This window comes from Ptychodera flava, chromosome 16 (assembly GCF_041260155.1).
Source record: "Ptychodera flava strain L36383 chromosome 16, AS_Pfla_20210202, whole genome shotgun sequence".
Lineage (NCBI taxonomy): Eukaryota > Metazoa > Hemichordata > Enteropneusta > Ptychoderidae > Ptychodera > Ptychodera flava.
In genome coordinates this window covers 17,995,289-18,016,805 of record NC_091943.1, presented here as the reverse complement: position 1 = coordinate 18,016,805, position 21,517 = coordinate 17,995,289, and the positions used below count along the sequence as shown (strand labels likewise).

The window sequence follows — 21,517 nt, the reverse complement described above, 5'->3', positions numbered from 1 at the left end:
TATTAATTTGAGACAAATCTAATTGTATATTGTGTTGCTTGTCATACCTTTTCCCTCTATTCTGTAACTTAATCAACAATTCAGCCTTCGAGGTCAACCTTTCAAAGGTTGTATGTGCCTTGAAATTAAAACATAAAAACCTTTGCTCAAAACTTAAGGTAATGCATTTTTCAACAATTCTCTTAACACGAATAAAAATCAGGGTTGACTCTGTAAAAATGGAGGCGCAAAAACGCATTACAACATACCTAGCAATGGTTGAAATTCAACATGGCTCCCATTCCAGCAGTGTTAGATCTGTTATGGAGGATAAAATTTTCAATTTCCTTAAACTTAACACAGTTAATACTTAAGAGACTACAAGAGCTTCAAAACTTATCCCCCCACAAGCAGTAGCCCAAAAAAGAATTATGAAAATTTGAGTTCAAACATCTGTCCAGATGGTGTGTTCTACCTTAAAGACTGTATAACAATGAATAATTTAGAGGACGGAAAGAAAAAATGCTTACAAGTAAAGAAAATCAACAATGTTCTTTGTCCTTCGATAGCTGTTGACTAGTGTCAAAACTTAAAATCGTACTCATTTTGATCTGATGTATTCTAAATCACATTTAGTAACAAGAATGTATGATAAGTTGTCTTTCATTACAGGAAGGCAAAATTTACACAAACAGAAGAATGGAAGTTTCTGTTTACTTATATCCTAGTTAGCTCCCATTTTCTCATATTTACATGACAATGAAAGCTTATCTGCTAGGGAGAAAAGGTTGGTCAGCTCTTTACGTTTGTATGTATGTACCAAAAATTGTAATTGAGGTCATGGCTTTTGTTAGAAAATCTCTTTTACCATCCTTTTGGGACAAGTGAGAAAACCACATACCGCTTCCATTAGGAACATTTCTCTGCTCTCAATACAGTCTAACAATGTCGGCCAGTCAGAAATTGTTATGCAAATGACACTTCGTCTCCCACTGTTGACACTGACCAGTACAAAGTTACTTATTTTCAACTTTCTTTCCTGCATGTCTCATCTCATGGTAAATTATAAAAATAAAGGTCTCTTAAGGTCATCAAAACAAATAATCTGTCCTTATAAATATTAAGTACTTCAATCATCAATGCATAAGTCGGACTACATTGTTTGATGGTTTTACTGTCTGTAGAAATTAGAAACATGAATGCTCTGCATATTGGAAGTAGAACAGAGATGTAAGCCAGAACACAGTTATAAGTTCATATTTTTCAACCAGCTGACATTTTATATCTTGAGAAAACACTAAATTGATAATATATGATTTTATAATAATGAAAAACTTTGACAAACTATAGAATTTGCAGGAATGAAGCTACAGCCAATGTTAATTCAAAAATACCCGCTGTACCCATTACTACGGAGTAAAAAGATACAAATGTAGAAAAATTCTACCAGCCTTTGAATCTGGTCACAGGAATGCGCTTGATACAAAACTAAATGTGTTTCTCTCAGTTGTTGATTAACCAAGACAGCAAAAATGATGAAATTTCGGAAGATACAGTGCATCATGTCGAATTAATTTATCCATTCGATAAAAATATTTTAAAAATTTAGTGTGACCACTCATTCTAACAAAACACTGAAAAACATCAAATTGAAATAGCTTTTCCATTGTATTTCCAATAAGCAATCGTGCTATATCTGATAGTACCTATGATACATTTATTGATTATAGATTTGATACACATATAAAAGGTAGTATGACTGGTTGTCACAATGACTGGCTTTCGTCAATCAGCATGGTGACAACAGAAAGAAGCAGCGTAGATCCCAGTGAATCATTGACCAGAGATATCCTGTTTATTTCGTGCTGTAAAATGTTTAGAAGCATTTTCAAGGGAGTCTTGATGTTAAATGATCTTTGCATCATCTTGACTTTATTTATTCAGTGTATATCTTCATTTCCTTTTTCAACGAAACTGGCTGGTATTTTTAACTATGACATTTAAATTAACCTGCAATGATAGTTTGGCATTAAAAATGCCAAGAGCTCTTATTATAATTCTCTTTTTAGATGCTTATCTAAAAGGTTGCTTTGTATTTTACTCATGGCACATTCGGGTGAGACTAAAACGAAACACATTGAAGGATAGTGAAGGGCTACGAAGGAAGGTATTTCTGAATACAGAAAGGGCGAAAACAGTATTTTCTTCCCGAGCACAGCATAACCTCGCAAGAAGAGTAGAGTGATGGACTGTCTTGTTTGTACAAAATGGGTTGAAGGCCTGCATTTTCACTACACAACGGGGTGAAGGACAATATTATTTGTACAGGATATAATGGAGGACACCTTGCAGTTTCATTACAGAGCGACCATTTTCACTACAGGGTAGTGAACAGCACAGTATTTTCATGACATAATAATATATGGTAAGTGACAGTATTTTCATTGCACATAGGGTGGAGAACAGTATTTCATGACATAACATGTGGTAAGTGACAGTATTTCCAAAGCAGAATGGACGAAGGACATTATGATTAGTACGGAATATAATTAACGACAGTATTTTCATCACAGGGTACAGTAAAGGACCATTTCCACTTAGAATAAGGTACAAGACTTCATCACAGAAAAGGGTGAAGAACAGTGCTTTCAATGCAATGTAGCTCCAACGGTGATGTAATAGTGCAGAATATGGTGAAGGACAGTATTTTCACTGTATAATTGGATGAAGCACACTGCTATTAGTGCAGGTTATCATAGCATTGTCACTGAAAAAAAATAAGGCAAAGGACAGTGTTAATAGTGCAGAATATGGTAAAGGACTGTATTTTCTCAAAAGAATATGGTAGAAATACTGTTCCACATCTTAATATCATGTTCTGAAAGTTGTACTTAGCCTAATTTTATACCTACGGAAAATACAATGTTTCACCACTTAAGTAGGTATTCTATTCGGCCGCCTGTGTCCTTCGTGGTCCTTTGCCCTTCCTATTAGTTTTGCTGCAGGTTTTATTTACTTTGTAGTGTAAGTGATGTTATTCACCCCAAGGTTGGTAAGTCTAGTTGTGCATCTATGCTCCGTGTAAACAATAAAAAGATCCAAGTTGATATATTCCAGTAACATCAGAAGTTCGTGTATGTTTGGTGTGAATGTGAAAACAAACAGAAATCAACGTACAAAGGTTTTATTTAGAAATATACAGTTTATACATCAGAAATATAATTCAGAAAGAATTGTTATACAACTTTATGATAAAAAAGCAAAGTCACCAAAGTCAAACACCAAAGTCTCAATAATGAGGGAATGGAGATAATATGCCAAAAGGTAATTGCCCTGATAAAACTTCTCTCAAACGTCTGCACTGACTTAAATTTCCACTAGTACAGGCAAGACCACCTTTTTACCTAAAGATTGTGACATCACTGAGAATCGTGTTAGTGTAAATTGTAAAACACGTTGATAGAAAAATTCAACAAACAACAGGAAAGTACAGCATATGCAACTAACATTGAGCAAACACTTCCACGTCAAGACTAATATTTACAGTTGCATGAACTTTGATATCGCAACTTCAATAGAAATAACATGACAAAGGTATAAATGTAGAATGAAAAAAAAACAGGCAACTGTAGAAATTAATCATCACCTGTTTACTAGACTACCGTTTCCTCAATTCTGAAATTACCTGTTGTATTCATATTCGCATTCCTAAACTTTGAAATTTCCTTCATAACAACAGAATATTATTGTACAGGCACCTTGCCTAAATAAACTTCTAATCCAAAACTAAAGCACTTATAGAAACTGAACGTAAGAGGCGTTATTCACAAAAACCTGATCGACTAGCACTTCCGAACTTAGAATTTACTCACCTGACGAATGAGAGACCGAAATCTCGAAACTCAACTTCATGCTCTTGTATGGTAAGAGACATGGGTGTTAAAATCTTTCCGATCGAATGTTTATTCTATAGAAAATGTTAAAACTTTATAAAAAGAGAATGCTTCTTTCTTCCGACAAAAAGTCAACTACAACTTCAAAAGAGAGATTCGACCAAGCTGTAGCCTCTGAAGGCTACATCACATTTTAAAGCAAACTTACTAGACTTTAAGATAGTTACTAAAATAGTGAAAGCTGAAAAATCACATTTCTCGAGTTGCTTTGACGGGATCGTTTTGTTCTTACTTACATGGCGAAACTTTGTTCAGACCGATTTCACAAAAATGAAATAAAGCTAGCTACAGTTTCGAATAACAGACAGAAATGCAATATTTTAATGAAATGGAGCTATACACATCATCTTGGTGTTTCTGTCTATTTAGAAAATACTGTGATGTGATTGTCAAACTGTCCTCTAACACAGATTCTGTCTCAGCTGACCGCAATGCACCATAGCAATCAGACGAGTGATTTCAGAGAACAAGATTTTTTGACTAAAAACGGAAAAATACCCTAAAAATACAAACATGCAAATTCCATCCAATTTTTGCATTCATAATTTAGAATATCTAACAGATGTAGCAAACATCATGAGCTCTGCTTACATTCACTCGATTAAAAAAGGCAGTTTCCATGGCAACACTTGTAGATCTCAGTTTAAAATGAACTATTTACTCAAATCTCTCTTGTGATACTTTAAGTCTGAAAAAACTAATCTAATCTGCTTCAATAATTTCCAGCTACGTCCTCTTTTTCTGCATAGCAGCGGTGCTATCAACCTATACAAGAACCGTAACTTACCACATAGGACAAGCTCAGTGCATAACATTAAGTGAGAAATGTAAATTCCTTTCAATCTGATTAATTTTGCCCTGATGGAAATCCCAGAATCAAACATTCACCTTCACCCTTCTGATTGCTTTATGTCAAAACGCCATTCAAAGTATCAAAAGTTAGGTCTTGTAGTGAATAATTATTAACTTCATCTAGGACACTTACCTGGTGAATCTGCAAACACACATGGCAGATTTGATTGCTTGTTTTTCGCAGCCTTTGTTTCTCTCTTTGTTAGCTGGACTTCTTTTGTTGGTTGACGATGTTTGGCTTGTACTAAAAGTTGCTCGGTCTGTGTCTCTTTCTTTACAACGACACCAAGTTCACATCCTCCAATCACTACAAGTCCAGTGTTATCAGTTTGTTTAGTCACACTTCTTTCTTCCCTCTGCACCTGGAGTTGATTGCGAGTGACTGTCTCGATGCTGTCTCCATCTTTCCTCTCTACTTCAAATTTTATTGCTTTACCTGCACATATATTAAAGCAATAGGTAAGTAGCTTTATGTGCTTTTTAGAACTCTGCAATATCGTATTAAATGATGCTTATTGAGCCACGTTTACATGTGGCAATAATATCATGCATACAATGTAAGTTTATTATTACATGAAAGCCTTTCGTCGAAATCTGGTGCCAATACGAGAACAATTGTTAGTTTTCTTTGTCTTTAATGTTAAGGAAATGCAGCAATTTGAAAAGCCCCTACTCAGCTCAAATTACCATGAATGATATTATCGAACGCGTTTCAAATATAGTATGCGACAAGATTACTTGAATGATAATAACTGTATGTTATGTGTTCAAAATCATAGTAAGATGTGTAAAATCTGATTATCTCACATTTTCTGAAGATGTGTGTGGGTAATATGATGTATCAGCATTAATTATATAAACAAATGACAAAGATTTGCTCAAATCTCATCGTACTCAATGTTTTGCTACAATGACACCCTGGATAATATATTTCAAGATTGACATTGCAATATAAATCATTATTACGGCCTGAGTATTAAAATGCATTGCTTTACAATTCGAATTACCCTGTAAATAGTGAAAATTTAACAACGCATCGATTCAATAGATTATTTGTAATACAAACAAACAACTCTTGTTTGAAGACAATGAAAATGCAATAACAACAATAACTTCTGTACAAGTCTGTTTTAACTGGATGTTCTACAAGTTGTCTTTATAAATAAAATTGAAATAACAGAAACATGAATAGTAATTTTTTTATTTTGATATGAATAGTTAAATCTACTAAGAACACTGCAAATTATTTTTTAATTCAGTACAACATAATATTAACCAGTGATATGAAGGTATAATCATTTTGTGCATTCTACAAATTGCTGGGGATTAGCATTGTTTCCACACATTGAAAAAATAATTTGATGCAGTACTAACTGTCATAGTGACAGAATGAAAATTGCTTCCATAACTCCCTTCTTCCATCGATCCATCCCTATAAAATCTAATGGCTCTTCCCTAAGGGGACCCACCAATGTAGTTTCACCATGCTATGTATTCAACCGACATACATCGTACATGCATTAGATGTACTGGTATGAGTTATTTTCTGTAGACAATCCAGTAGATAACTGCCTACATTATGACATGCAGGATACTAGATTGCATTTTCACATTCTCCCAACTGTCTTTGTGCTGTTAAGAGTATCACTGGATAGCATAAATTTACAGATAACATTGGTGAGACAGAGCTGAATGTTATAAGTTACATTGTATATTGTAGGCCAGAAAGTCACCTGAACTCTGGCATCTGAGATAAGATTTGTCCAATGAGATACGTGATATAGGCATCTGTGATAAGCTACAGCTAATTATGTTCATGGTGTAGGCATATTTGAATTCCTTCAGAGTTTTAAACTTCGAGAAAATAAGTTGAAAGTCTGTCACAAAATTTTCCACATCAGGACCCAATATTTAAATCAGAAACTATAGGTGCCATACGTGTATCTCTTAAAAGTTTGCTTATGAAACAACAAACAACAAAGCCTACCCACTTTAATTCTAACAATTTATATGACCTATTTGAAACCATCACACAACTTAACATGATGTCAAATATAGGATGATTTCTCCCGATTGTTTCAAAATTACCTTTACTTGTAGTAACATATATACCTTGTTTGGTCAGATGATTTCCGTTGACAACACCGAGATCAATCTGTAAACAGTCAGGATTTTCTGTGAAAACCAGGTCACTCTCATTGTCACCACAAGGTACATCGGTCAGATCATCATGGTGGTGTTGTTGATCTTTCATCTGTTTATGTGCAGTCATGATGTCCACAGCTCCACCAAAAGTCAAGAGATGGTTCAGATATGAAAGCATACTTTCTGCACTGGCAATTTTATGTTCCAGAAGTTCTATATTGGCATCACTTTGTTTACACCTTGGTATGTAGATCTCATCAACTTGACCTAGCATTTTCATTTGTTGCTTTTTAATTTCATCAATTAATTTTTCACATAGCATATTAACTTGTTGTTCAACTGTAGATCTGTTGACATCCAGGTTTTGTCGAACACCACATGTTCTGTCTTTTCTTAGTTTTAAATCATTAACTTTCTGAGCAATTTTCAGTGAGTATGCTTTCATATCTGGCATATACTTCTCCAGTGCTGACTCTAGTGACAACATCTCATGATTTCGTGATGGATGATCAACGACTGTACATTTATGACATATCGGCACTTGACATGTATCACAGTAGAATTCTAATTTAGTACTACAGTGATTATCACATAATCTTGGCTGAGTCATTCTGAAGTGCTGTGTTGACATCTTCTCTTTGTATTCTGCAATTGTCATTGGTTCATGATCTTGCAATACTGTTGCTACTTTATGGGTCTGTATGCAGAGATTGCAGTAAAAATGTCCACCACAGTCACCACACCAGTACATGTCGGATTTCTTACACCCTTCACACACCGTTTCAGCTATGCTTTCAGGACGGGCGTTGCTGTCGATAGCCTCCATAAGGTCATTCAAAAATCGATTGCTGCTAATAGCTTGTACCCCTCCAGAGGGTAAAGGCCATTGATTCTTGCAGGTTGGACATATCAGCTGACCGTTGTTTGCTTTGACCCATTTTGTGAGACAATGTTCACAAAATGTGTGATGACAAGGCAGTATTTTTGGTGACTTGAAACGCTCCATACAAATTGCACAAAGCAATACCTTGTCATCAATGTCAGTCAGCAGTTTTTCTCTTGAGTCTAACGATGAAGCCATGACTGTATCTGGTCAAAGGAGCTTACTGAAAATAATAAAACAAAAAGTGGTTTAGTGTAAATTCTTATAAATATTGTTGCATTTGTCTGTATATCTTACACTTCATTTTCTTTAACAACTTTTCATGCTACTGCTAAACGTTTTGCTATCAGCATGGCAAGCTATAAGTATTATATGAGAGTTTTTGGTTACTTAGTTCTAGTAACTATATCCTACAATGTATGAATCAACTAAAATCACCATCAGAGATCACACAAAAGTTTAGTCACTACTACCAACACCGTGCATTTTTGAACTTTAAGATATGTTGAAAATCTTTTCAATTGGCAGCCATGATTTTGTGTCTTAAGTCTTTGTCTAAAGCGTGTATTTACGTCAGCTTTGTGGATATTTTAGCATGGTAACCATTCTGTCAAAATCTGTATACCTATGATACATCCCAGTATAGTAAATTGTTACCCGTACCTGTGCTTTGAAACACTAAATCCCAATGTACGTTTTTCCAAACCAATGGTAGAAGTTCAGTTCAAGATATGTTGAAAATCTTAATCATGTTTCAATATTTTATTTCTCTATCTATGTGTGACTGGCGATTGGGAGTGGCGTTCCCATAACGGTTAACACTAGTGTAATGTCGAAACACTCATAAAATTACATGTATATCAACCTGTGGAATGTCTATGCAGTTGAATTTGTACCTCTTGCAAATGTAGAATACATACAAAAGCTATTTGTTTAAACATATTTTAGTGGAAAGTTGCAGAAACACCTGGAATATATTATATCCGGGCATAGCCGCAATAACTGTAGCCCTGGTTTGGGGCATAGAAGCCAAAGCCACACGGCCAAGCCCCCACCAGGACAACGATTATTGCAGCTAATCCGAACAACTAATATGGCATCATATTTTAAACTGTCTTCCCATACTTTAGGTGACCTTCAAAAGACAACATATTTCTCTACCTTCAGTACACATATCAAAAAGTCAAACCAGGGATGTGAAGTACGGTACATAATGTACATTTTGAAACTTACCTGAACTCTTTGTGTTCGATTAATTCTACGTATCAAAAAGACCAAGTTTAGGAATAGAACAAGTGACTCCCTTTTCTTCCACTGGGACGACTACAGAAGTCTGATAAGTCTGATTAGCATATAATTGACGTGCATGTGTCGGCAGATACTGTAGGACCCTAACTGACCTTAACACAACACGCCTTTTCATGACAACTTAGATAGCAACCCTCTACTGGTGGCTGTTTTTTCATTAGAGATGTTGACACATGAACATATAAGCACAAAAAACTAGTATTCCGCCATGGTGATGAGTAAATTGAGTAAACAAAGACAGGCTATTTGATTATCTGATTCACCTCAAAATACAGCCATCAGTAGAGGGTTGCCTCACTCTCTTCTCTTTCTGTCTTTCCCCATGACAGTGGAAGATTGTCAGAGACACGATCGCTCGCCAGAGAAACCGTACTTCATGTCCAAAGAGTTGATTAGCATAACTGAATTGAAGAATAAGAAAGTGAAAAAATATATCATTTCGTTGAAGGAAATCACTTATTTAACTTACCAATTATTGAAATTAATCAAAGATGTGGAAAATAATGCAACCAGCAAAAACAACTGGCTATCAGCTAAAATTTACTAGCTATGAAAATACACGTAATTGGGACATTTTGCAAACGTAACACTTCTTTGTAAAGTCTAATTACAGGTTTCATTTACAAATATAAATCAGATTAATTCAATTAAAGGGAGAAGTCCTTTGAACTCGTGCTCAAAAGTCATATGGTACCTGCAGGGCTAAAGGAAGGGGTCGTCAGAACTACGACCAAAGGTCATCAAGGACCGTGGTTGAACATTGGTTGTTAATTAAAGTTAGGCCATATGTTTGTCATAGTGTACATCATAAAATTTAAATGTTGCTGCCATGTTGATGTACGGCATCTAGATATCATGTTTGAAATACATATGAAAGTCTCACAAGCTCAGTTCCGATAACTTCATCCTATAAAAGACTGCGTTATCTGTGAAAAGTTACCACATTCAGTGCCTTTGATTTAACCATTATATTCTCCATTTTTAATTTTAAACAATCACCTTGTTCAAACCATGTTGGTGACAGGAATACAATGTTGACATCATCCTGCAAATAATATGTATGAACAATATTGTATAACCAGTACTATCCCAAAAACCATTGATAAATTTGAAGCAATCTCAGGGAGAAATTAGTATAGTAGTAGATTTTCACATTTACATATGTGTTTGTTTATGTTTAAGAGGTTTTGAATGCTTATGAGTGTAGTTTATCTGAAATTAATATTTCAATGGACATTTGTTTTTTAGCTTTCTCCACTGTATAGCCACAAGCAATAGACATAAACGTGGACTTTGTTTTAAATAAAAGTCACAGGAATTTTCAAAAACTGTTTTCATTACGGTGAAACTGGCGGAGTGATGACATTGGCCTGGAAGATTCCACTCAGTTTGACAATCATCCACACATTTCACCTACCTAATCTGGTCACATTTGGTAAAGTGATTTTCATAAGCTCAAAAAATGTGATCTACAAGTGGATGGACGGGTTGACAGACACACACAGAATGAAACAGTGAACAAATACAGGTCACTGGTCGTGGATTCACTTGAACCTTATATCAACTGAAAATGCTCACGTGTTGCATTATATATTCGCAGTTGTGTGTAAATTTAAACTTTGCTACATGTTTCCAACTTCATTGAAACTGTAATGATCAACATCATGAACAATATCCACCACAGATTTATTCTAAAGGTAGTGAAGTATACAAATGTGTAATTAGCTGAAAATAAAATACTTAAAAACCTGGTATAATCAATGTACATTGCATTTTTCAACAATTTTGATCAAAGAAATCCTGGTATATCTCCCTAATTAGGAAAGTTCATTAAATATATAAATCAGGAATTGGTTGACGTAAAAATGCTTAATGACTTTGAATAGTGTTGTATCATATAGTATCTTTAATGTACCTAGCAAGTTTTGTCAACTTTGGTCTACGCAATCAAGATATGTCTCCCTAATAAGGAAAGTTTATTAAATATGCAAATCAGGATTTGGTTTATGCAAAAGTGCGAAATGACTTTCCATTATGTTGTATCATAGTATCTTCAAAATACATACCCAGTTTCGTCAACTTTGGTCAAATCAATTCAGATATATATCCCTAAATTAGGAAAGTTCATTAATATGCAAATTAGCAATAATCTTCCATGTCAACCCTTAATACCTTTCACGGCTGACATATCCTGGTGTGATCAACATTTTTAGGAAGTCTAATCAAATTGTGTGCAGCCGTTCTTAATGTATATCCATTTTTTCTAAAATGATTTATTATGCAAATGAGCAAAAAGCATGCAAGCCACATGCACCAAAAACTTATCAGTTCTTTCCATTTGTTAACTAAATCTATGTACCAGATTTATTTCTGGTCTGATGAGCCGTATTTGAGATATCGGGCCAACAGACAAACAGACAGACAGATATCGCTGCGACATAAGCTCACGTGTGTGAACACGTGGGCTAAAAAAGGAAATTTTCAGGCTCTAATCAGTTAGTGGTCTACCACAGGTTTGTGTTATCCATTTGTAATCATCTACTTTAGTACCATATATTAATATGTACAAAATTTTGATTTTTGTTTACACTATAGGATAAGATACATCTCTTGCCGTATATTTGTACCATGGTCTTCAAATATAAAATCTTGAAAATTTTCCTTCTTACGCATTTTATTACGGCCCATTCATAGATAGAACACTTTTAGATAGAACATTTCAGTAATTACAAGGGGTGAACCGGGGGAATGGGGGAAAGTCACTTTATAGAAAACTGCCCAATGCGAAGGGCCACCTTTTTATAAATGTACAGATAGTGTTAGTTTTACATTGGAAAAAAATTGTTCATAGACTGCAATGTATGGTGAATGAACATTTGGGTGAAATTCAAAAATCAAATTTCTTGAACACAAAAGCACTTGTACCACCCTAGTCTTATCAAGTACACTTATATGAGTTATCAAATGGCAATACATGCACAGATATTGTTAGTTTAATTTTGGAAAAAAATTGTTCATAGTTCTCTCATAGACTACCATGTATAGTGAATCAACATTTTCGATGAAATCTAAAAACCAAATTTCTTGTACACACATGCACATCTTACTTCCCACTTCAAGCAAAGTGCATTTACATTTAATATCGAATATATATAAATGTACAGATATAGCTTTTTGTGTTGGGAAAAATTGTCAATAGTTTGCCCAATAGACTCCTATGTCAGATTTGATATTTTTGGGTCAAGCACTATATCAACCACATCTTGTCTTGCCGTAGTTGCACAAAATATTGTGACCCTCCCACAAATGCATGAAATATGTCCCTTCATAAATGCTTGTGTGATAAATTGTTACCCACCCTCCCAAAATGCCAGCTCTCCCCACTGTAATTTCTGCCCTTACCTAACATAACAATTAAACCAATTGCTATGTAAATTAGCTTATATTGTTTGTGAAATTCCTTTTGAGAATACTTCAGTGGTTGCGGGAGGGTCAAGTTTTAGAAATGTGGGACGGGGAAGGTCACCCTTTAGACATGAAGATCGGGAGATGGTCACATTTCTTTGGTCTGGTTCAGACTTCCTGATATGCAAACTTTTGACATTGAAACAACAAACTCACATCTTTTGGCAATAGTATTGACCAATGTTTATTCAAAATCCATCCTCAGTTACTTTATAGTTTTCAATATCTTGGTTTTGTGAAAGTTTTAATTTCAATTTTTTACCTTATATTTAATGCAGCAATATTGGCCATTTTGAATTTGAAGTATCTGTATATGCTAGCCTTTTTCAAGTACCAAACTTTTCGCTGTGACCTCTGATTTTTATTTGATTTCATCAGAGAAAGTTTCGAGTGGGAAGTTTGAACAAAATTGTAAAGCTTTCAATTTTGTGGCACACACTTCCTTAAGTGGATGAACAGGTCTAATGCTTTGTTACCTTGGATACAGGTATCATTTAGGATCACTGGCCTTTGGTTCATTTCTGATTGCTGTCGTACAGTTCATAAGAGCAATGCTAGACTACCTAGAGAAAAAATTAAAAGGAAAGACTAAGTTGATGTTCTTTCTGTCTAAATATATATTTTGGCTTATTTGTAATAAAAAGGTACTTGACAGTCTGTTGTGTATTCCCTCCAGTATGGGACCAAAGAATGTGAAAACATGCGCATGTCAAACGTCACTATAATTGTGTTTAGAAGGAGGGGTAAAGCGATTTTGATTAATTTGCATTTTTTACAAGCTGATTGACAATTGGTACAGTCTCAGATTGCATTCAGCCAATCATAGTATTTGTTTCGGTCATTAATTAGGCCAGTCAGATGGAGAGGATGTTTCAATCATGATTTTGTCATTGGATTTTCACATTTCCAAACATTAATTTAGGGACTGGTGAAGGGTTGGTTGGGGTTGGAGGCTGCGGTCAAATGCAGTAAGTTTCATTTTGCTGTGTCCATGTTTCGTTCGCCCAGTTAAAGCGATGAAATTCGTTTCTTCGCTTCGATAAAGTGTGTATGTGCGATGTATGATAGTGAGCATGCGTGCGTGAGTGCTTCACGAACTCTACAACGTGTTGAGCGGTCTCAGTCAGAAAAATGTAACATCTTAGCCGGCTATTGAAAGCCCCAATAGCTGCAAATGTGCAATAAACTGATCTCAAAATATCCCGTTTTCTAAGAGTTCTCTTTGAATGAGACCCATTAAAGACTGAAAAGGTGTATAACACTGTCTTAAGTGTCGAAAGTGGCATGTAAATTCAAATTTTAACATCATTTTAGATTTCCCGCCATTTTTAAAAACTAATCATGAGGCAAAGAAAATAAAGATTACTACAACAAAATGTTGACCACCGTTTGCTGTGCATTCAAGTAAATGGCATCATGCTTGTCCCTTTTATGATCACAACATGTATGTGCAGGAAATACTGCTTTTTTTTGTACTTTTCTGTGGGGGCGCCATTTTATGAGTGCGGCACCCGTTTATTATTCACCCCGTTAAAACACGTAGGCATGGTCCAAATCAGCGAGCAGTGATACTTCTATCCAAGTCCTTCAGTTAGCACATTAAAACAAACCAACTGTGGTTTGAAAATAAAATCATGTAAATAATGCATAAAATTTGCAGCTATTGGGGCTGGAACCACTCTTTTTTGGGAGTGGAGATTTAGCCGAGTGGTTCTGTCTGTGGCCTCTCAGCTGGGCGACTGATGCCGTATGTTGTGGGTTCGAATCCGATTGAAAACTATCCGTATTTTCTACCCTGGGTTGGTAACACTGCTGGTGGACAGAATTGTCCCCGAGGTTATAGTTCGCCCAGTTGAAGCGATGAAATTTATTTCTTTGCTTCGATAAAGTGTGTATGTGCGATGTATGATAGTGAGCATGCGTGCGTGAGTGCTTCACGAACTCTACAACGTGTTGAGTGGTCTCAGTCAGAAAAATGTAACAACTTAGCCGGCTATTGAACCACTCTTTTTTGGGAGTGGAGATTTAGCCGAGTGGTTCTGTCTGTGGCCTCTCAGCTAGGCGACTGATGCCGTATGTTGTGGGTTCGAATCCGATTGAAAACTATCCGTATTTTCTACCCTGGGTTGGTAACACTGCTGGTGGACAGAATTGTCCCCGAGGTTATCGTTCTCCCAGTTAAAGCAATGAAATTCGTTTCTTCGCTTCGATAAAGTGTGTATGTGCGATGTATGATAGTGAGCATGCGTGCATGAGTGCTTCACGAACTCTACAACGTGTTGAGCGGTCTCAGTCAGAAAAATGTAACAACTTAGCCGGCTATTGAACCACTCTTTTTTGGGAGTGGAGATTTTGCCGAGTGGTTCTGTCTGTGGCCTCTAAGCTAGGCGACTGATGCCGTATGTTGTGGGTTCGAATCCGATTGAAAACTATCCGTATTTTCTATCCTGGGTTGGTAACACTGCTGGTGGACAGAATTGTCCCCGAGGTTTTAGTTCGCCCAGTTAAAGCGATGAAATTCGTTTCTTCGCTTCGATAAAGTGTGTATGTGCGATGTATGATAGTGAGCATGCGTGCGTGCATGAGTGCTTCACGAACTCTACAACGTGTTGAGCGGTCTCAGTCAGAAAAATGTAACAACTTAGCCTGCTATTGAACCACTCTTTTTTGGGAGTGGAGATTTAGCCGAGTGGTTCTGTCTGTGGCCTCTCAGCTAGGCGACTGATGCCGTATGTTGTGGGTTCGAATCCGATTGAAAACTATCCGTATTTTCTACCCTGGGTTGGTAACACTGCTGGTGGACAGAATTGTCCCCGCGGTTATCGTTCGCCCAAAAAAAGCGATGAAATTTATTTCTTCGCTTCGATAAAGTGTGTATGTGCGATGTATGATAGTGAGCATGCGTGCGTGAGTGCTTCACGAACTCTACAACGTGTTGAGCAGTCTCAGTCAGAAAAATGTAACAACTTAGCCGGCTATTGAACCACTCTTTTTTGGGAGTGGAGATTTAGCCGAGTGGTTCTGTCTGTGGCCTCTCAGCTAGGCGACTGATGCCCTATGTTGTGGGTTCGAATCCGATTGAAAACTATCCGTATTTTCAGTTCTCAACGATCTCAACCACATGGAAAGATTCATTTCTCAAAGTGCTTTACTCAGTACAAAACCATTCATTTCAAAATTATGAACAGTAACTATAATTAATGTAAGGCCTTCAGTTACCTTTATTTTTTTGATGATCTATTCACACAATCTTCTTAAAAGTACAGCTGGAGAATCTAGTTTCCTGAGACGGCTTTCAGAGTGATGCAATTAGAATACACAAGGTAGAAGGTCCCAAGTTTGGCTGTTTGACTTTCAAGAATCTTTTATTTTTCTTCATCCTACATAGGTGCTGAGAATCAAATCAGTAAATTTGTGTTTAAATGCTTTAAGTGTTGCTTCTGGTGTCTGGAAAAGTTCCTGAAGTGGCTGAACAGAAATGCATACATACAGGTGAGAAAATGTTGTCATGGAAACAGCTCAATTACAGCCATTGTACTTGATATGGTCAGCTGATGACAAGAAACGTAAATGCTGTCATTATTTTTATTGTGGATAGACAACACTATTATTATGTTGATCTTTTACACAGGGGTAATGTTTGTTGATATGCCTTTTAAATCAAGTTTCAATAGAAATTTCTCCAAATTAAAATAAGGTAATTTGTCATTGAGTTTACTTCTATGCAACTAATTCAGAGCTAATGTTCAACATAGTACGCAGGACATACATGTATTAAACTGATATGTTACCCAATGCATGCAAATGTTATATGCAAATGTCTCATTTTATATTCAAATTTATGCAAATGTTATGCAAATTTATCATATGTTCAAATTTCGGAAATGAAGCAATAATTTTATTTTAGATTGCTGTGTATGGTAAGAACTTCTGTACATCTGCAAGTATGTATTTTTTCTTCTGATGAGAAACAATGTCAGGTAAGCTCATTAACTTGTCATCGGAAAAACACAAGCAAACTTGTATGTTGTTTTCAGCTGTGATTTGGATGATAGTGCTGTCATGTTGCTTTTGTTGTTACTCTGCATTAGGGTAGTTGTAGCCATCAATCACATTTAATTTGCACTGATTCAATGCAAGGCATCCTAAGGAGAAAAGTTCCAACATCTCAATAATTTCTATGTGCATAATTCACCTTCAGAGTTTTAAACACCGTGTACATTAAAATCAATTATTTTGTAATTTCGAGGAATTTTTAAAAACTTTTAGATCAATTATTTTGTAGGTATTTTACGGATTTTGTAAACACACTTTTTTTTCTTTTTTCTTTTTCACAGTCAACAAAATGTTTAATTTTGGATTAAGATTGACGTAGATTTTCATTTGCACTTGCAAACACAATCTTCAAATATAGTCATATGACTTGGCATGTCTTGAATAATATCTCTCATTCCAATCTTTTAGAGCTGCAGTACTTGATGGAGTTACAAGTTTCTTACTCTTCCTTGCCAAGTTGGTAGTTGTCCTCATCGTAATCTTGCCGATATTTTTCTTTCTGAATGGACAAATCACAGTCACTGATGAATTGGTCATAATGCCAGATCTCAGCTACGTGTGGGTGCCGTTTTTGGTGAGACAAATTTTGTTGTTTTGTTGCCAATTGTTTTTAAGTTGTAAATTGTGTGATTCTCTGTTGCTGATAATTGAAGGTAGAATTTTAAGGCTATTTACAACTTTCCTCAACCTTTTTCCAAAACAATATGATAGTTGATCTTGTTCATCAGCAAATGAAATGGTCAATGATTGTTTCCTGACTTTTCTTTGCATAGTCTTAATAAGGTTAAGTATCAGATTGTATAAAGAACTGGAGCAGATCTCCAAAAAGTACAACATTAAGGCTTATGTCAATATTCTGCTGTTGACCAAAGAATACATGTCAGATGTTTCTCAAAGGCCAACATGAACAAAACCCTACTGAATAAAGGTTAATTTCTGACCTTGAATGTTGTATTCACACCTTTTTGAAAGAAAGTTCCATAAGATATTCTGTGCACACTGTATGTACACATTGCTGATAGATTTGTTACCACTCTCTTTTCCTCACACAGTTGATTCTTATCGGTGCCTATGTGATAGCTTCATGTTTCTTTGGCGTCTATGACATGGCGGTGGATACTCTCTTCATCTGTTTCTGTAAGTATCCATCTTTACATCCATGGATGTTGATCTCCAGATTGGTAAATTTGCAAACCTTGCCATCAAAGTGTTTTCACTCTAGAAATGGTTCATTAAAGGTATACAGTCACCTGTAATCTAAATATGCCCATATATGGTCAAAGGGGCATTCCTTGGTATTCAAAATGCCCATGTGAGGGCGCTGTTTTCAAAAGCGGCCATCCACTTAAAAATCTATGATTGGTTAGATTTTCTCTTTCCATGGTAATTGTGGCAAAATCGGAACAGGTGACAGTATACCTTTAAGGTAGCATGCACTCTGAAATGTAAAGTCTTAAACCATCCCGTTTCAAAATAAATAATAAAAATCAGGTGTCATTGTGCAAAATCTTGTACTGGAGAAATAATTTTTTATCTACTATATACCTGCAGTGGAAATCCAAAATGGCTGCCATCTGTCAACTCTACAGGAAAAAAAATTAGATTTTCACAACAATACAAAAATAAACCAGTGAAAGCCTTACTTTGCCAAGAGCTTTAGAATGAGCCCAAACAAAGTGGTAGACCAAAAAGCTGTCATCAAAGTCAGAGAGTACCGGTACAAATATCTGTCCTTGAGGTGCATTCTACCTCAAAGAGACAATAGCCATAACTGTCAATAATATTTTCATTACTTTGATTCACAAAGACAAGCACGTTTCCTGCATCTTCCTTGTTAAGTATGTTCATCAATATCTATTCATTGTCATTCTTATACATGTAAGTTCATTTATGCTATTGGGATTGAAAGGAGATATTGACACATTGACATACCAATGTTCCCCCAGTTTTGCAACATAAAAACTATGGTTATAATGGGAGACGGACTTACACTCAAGTAACCCACGTTTCTGCCACATATGTTTAATGTATGCTAATTTATGCAGGATTATTGAACACAACTTGAACGTTAAATAACTTTCAAAACTCTATTTATATTAAAAGAAATTGTTAAAGAAAAAACAAGATTTTGTCATCTCATGATCATATGAACTGGCATATGCCACAGTCACATTAATACTGATAGACACCAACTGTTACTGACAGCAAATCTCAGCGACGATTTCCAAACTACAATAAACTGACACAGTATTCTATTTGCCTGTTTCAAATCAAAATGGTAACACAATCCCGGATACAGACGTGACAGTTTGGAAGTTTCACTTTAGATTTATCATGAAATAAAAAGTAAAGTTGGAACAAAGATGTAAAGTATGCTGCCGATCAGCATCAATTAAAAATTATCATAGTATGAACTATAACTATGCATTGACTGCACATAAAGGCAAATTAACTTCCCAAGATCGAATGGTGAGCATATTATGCAAACAACAACATAGCAGTGAAATTCATGATATTCACAGGTAGAAACTCTTCAAAGATGAAATGATAATTGCTTCAAACAAAGGAAGTACGGTATGTGTTTGAAGATGAAAACTAATATTGTTGATGTGGATAGAAATGAAAAATGACCGATGTCAGAGGTCAAAGTAGGACTGTTCAGTTTGGTAAAGTGGGCCACAGAGTCTTTTCTTTACTATACTGTCATGGGAACTTCAATGTCGCATTATTTTAACACCTTTTACAAGTTTCTTTGATCTGAAAAGTAATTTTACCAACTGTAAGAGTCCATTTTACTTTCCTCACCTTTCCACAGTTGAGGTAGACCAGGGTAGGGATTTATACACAGAAGTAAAGCATTTTGAAAATCCTCTAAAACCTAGTGGAAAGGCTTTTACAGAAGCAGGGGGTTATACTGGAATAAGTATGGTAGTTGGTATTCTCCTGTTATGATGCATTCAGTAAAAAAAGACAGACTAGTGATTATTACGTTAACCTAAAACATTCTCATTCTATTTGTGTCTTTCCCCCTGACAGTGGAGGACTGTGAGAGACACGATGGTCCACCAGACAAACCATACTTCATGTCCAAAGAGTTGATGAGCATAACTGGATTGAAGAATAAAAAACAGAAGACTTAGATCGTGTCAAAGATAATCACTTACTTTTATCATATCAAAAAGTGAAATATGTATGCACTGTAAAATATTTTCTGAGATCAAAATTGAAATATTAGTAATCATAAAATATTTTATTCAAAAGACAATGGAAATTATCAGATTGTCAAGCAATTGTCTTGTTTAGTTCAATTATAGTTTCAGTGTACAAATATAAATATTGGATTCAATTCAATTTGAGACTTTCGTGAAAATTTACCTCTTTCGGTGTGTTTTCGATAACCCTTTAACCCCCCTACCAACTTTGAAGTGTAGAGGCCATTGTTTATCTTGTCAAACCATAAAGATTGAAGGGGTCAGCATGTGACATAGATGTGAACAGTGTTATGTAAACTTCACTATCAAAAACATTATCACTATGGAAACATTCGGGAAAAATGACATTTTGTAGAGATCATCATATTTATGTATGTGTATGTTATGAACACATATTAGTACAGTGAATCCGAAATTTCTTTCAAACATACTTAATGGTAATTTAAAAAAACTACTTTTGTCACATGTTCATGTCTGTGGTATGTATTTTTTTTCATATCGTACTTTTTAATAAAATATCATTCATGCAAAATTTCAAATGGATATGTGTATATACAAAATTTGGAAAACGTTTTGGATATGATAGAGCTCTGCTCTGTTTTTATACATCATCTGGGGAAACAAAAAAATCTGAGAGGTTCGATTTTTAAGATATTTTTCCGTTTTGTGCATTTCATGTAAGAAAATTCAAAGAGAGGATATAGTGCAATATATTTTAATGAGTCTGGCTTTCCACTGTGCAATTCAGATCAATTTGCCAAAATTTTGTCTTTGATTTGGCTGACATTGTCGAATTTGTCGTGAATATTGAAGTTAGGAAATTGAATGATTGAATCAAGTTATGTGTGTTGGAGAAATTTGAAAGACTGAAAATCATAGCCCTCATTGTCAATATGTATATTTTGCTAAATTGAGACTTAATTGTACTTTGTACATTGTATTTCCTGTCATTATCTTTTTCCTCTATTCTGTAACTTAATCAACAATTCAGCCTTCAAGGTCAACCTTTTACAGGTTGTATGTGCCTCAAAATTAGAACACAAAAACTTTTGCTCAAAAATTTGGGTAATGCAACTTTCATCCATTCTTTTAACAAAGCAAGAATAAAAATCAGGGTCGACACTGTACAAATTTAAGTTCTAAAACGCATTACCACATACCTAGCAATGGTTGAAATTCAAAATGGCTGCCATTCCAGCAGTGTTAAATCTAATAGGGAAAATAAAATTTTCAATTTTCATAAAGTTAACACAGTTAATACTTTAGTTACCCCAAGAGCTTCAAAATTAATCCCCAATAAGCAGTAGCCCAGAAAAGAATTTTGAAAATTGGAGTTCAAACATCTGTCCAGATGGCGTTTTCTACCTTAAAGGCTGTATAACCATGAATAATTTAGAGGACAGAAGGAAAAATGCTAACAAGTAAATAAAATCAACAATGTTCTGTGTCCTTTGGTAGTTGTTGACCAAAGTCAAAAACTTAACATCACTCATACTCATTTTGATCTGATGATACATTTAGTAACCAGAATGTATGATAAGTTGTTTTTAGTCCCTACGGACACCGTCCAGGGGGACTTATAGGTTTGGTCATGTCTGTCCGTCCGTCCGTGCGTGTGTGCGTCCGTGCGTCCGTCCGTTCACGCAGACATCTCAGACATGCCC

At 35.4% G+C, this 21,517-nt stretch overlaps 1 protein-coding gene across 1 annotated transcript; it reads left to right on the top strand.

Annotated features, from left to right (window-relative positions):
* The first annotated feature begins 2,301 nt into the window (after positions 1-2,301).
* On the top strand, positions 2,302-20,388 carry LOC139114179 (choline transporter-like protein 4). Its single transcript, XM_070675760.1, has 6 exons — positions 2,302-2,404; positions 15,974-16,077; positions 16,493-16,565; positions 17,050-17,215; positions 17,694-17,778; positions 19,678-20,388. The coding sequence occupies exons 3-6, from the start codon at positions 16,549-16,551 to the stop codon at positions 19,779-19,781; spliced, it is 372 nt and encodes a 123-aa protein (XP_070531861.1). The 5' UTR covers positions 2,302-2,404; positions 15,974-16,077; positions 16,493-16,548; the 3' UTR covers positions 19,782-20,388.
* The last annotated feature ends 1,129 nt before the right edge of the window (positions 20,389-21,517 follow it).

Excerpts from the sequence above, each read along its gene's own strand:
- LOC139114179 (XM_070675760.1), top strand. Across the intron at positions 17,216-17,693 it reads ACGTGTGGGTGCCGTTTTTG|TTGATTCTTATCGGTGCCTA; the intron begins GTGAGACAAATT and ends TTCCTCACACAG. Across the intron at positions 17,779-19,677 it reads TACTCTCTTCATCTGTTTCT|TGGAGGACTGTGAGAGACAC; the intron begins GTAAGTATCCAT and ends TCCCCCTGACAG.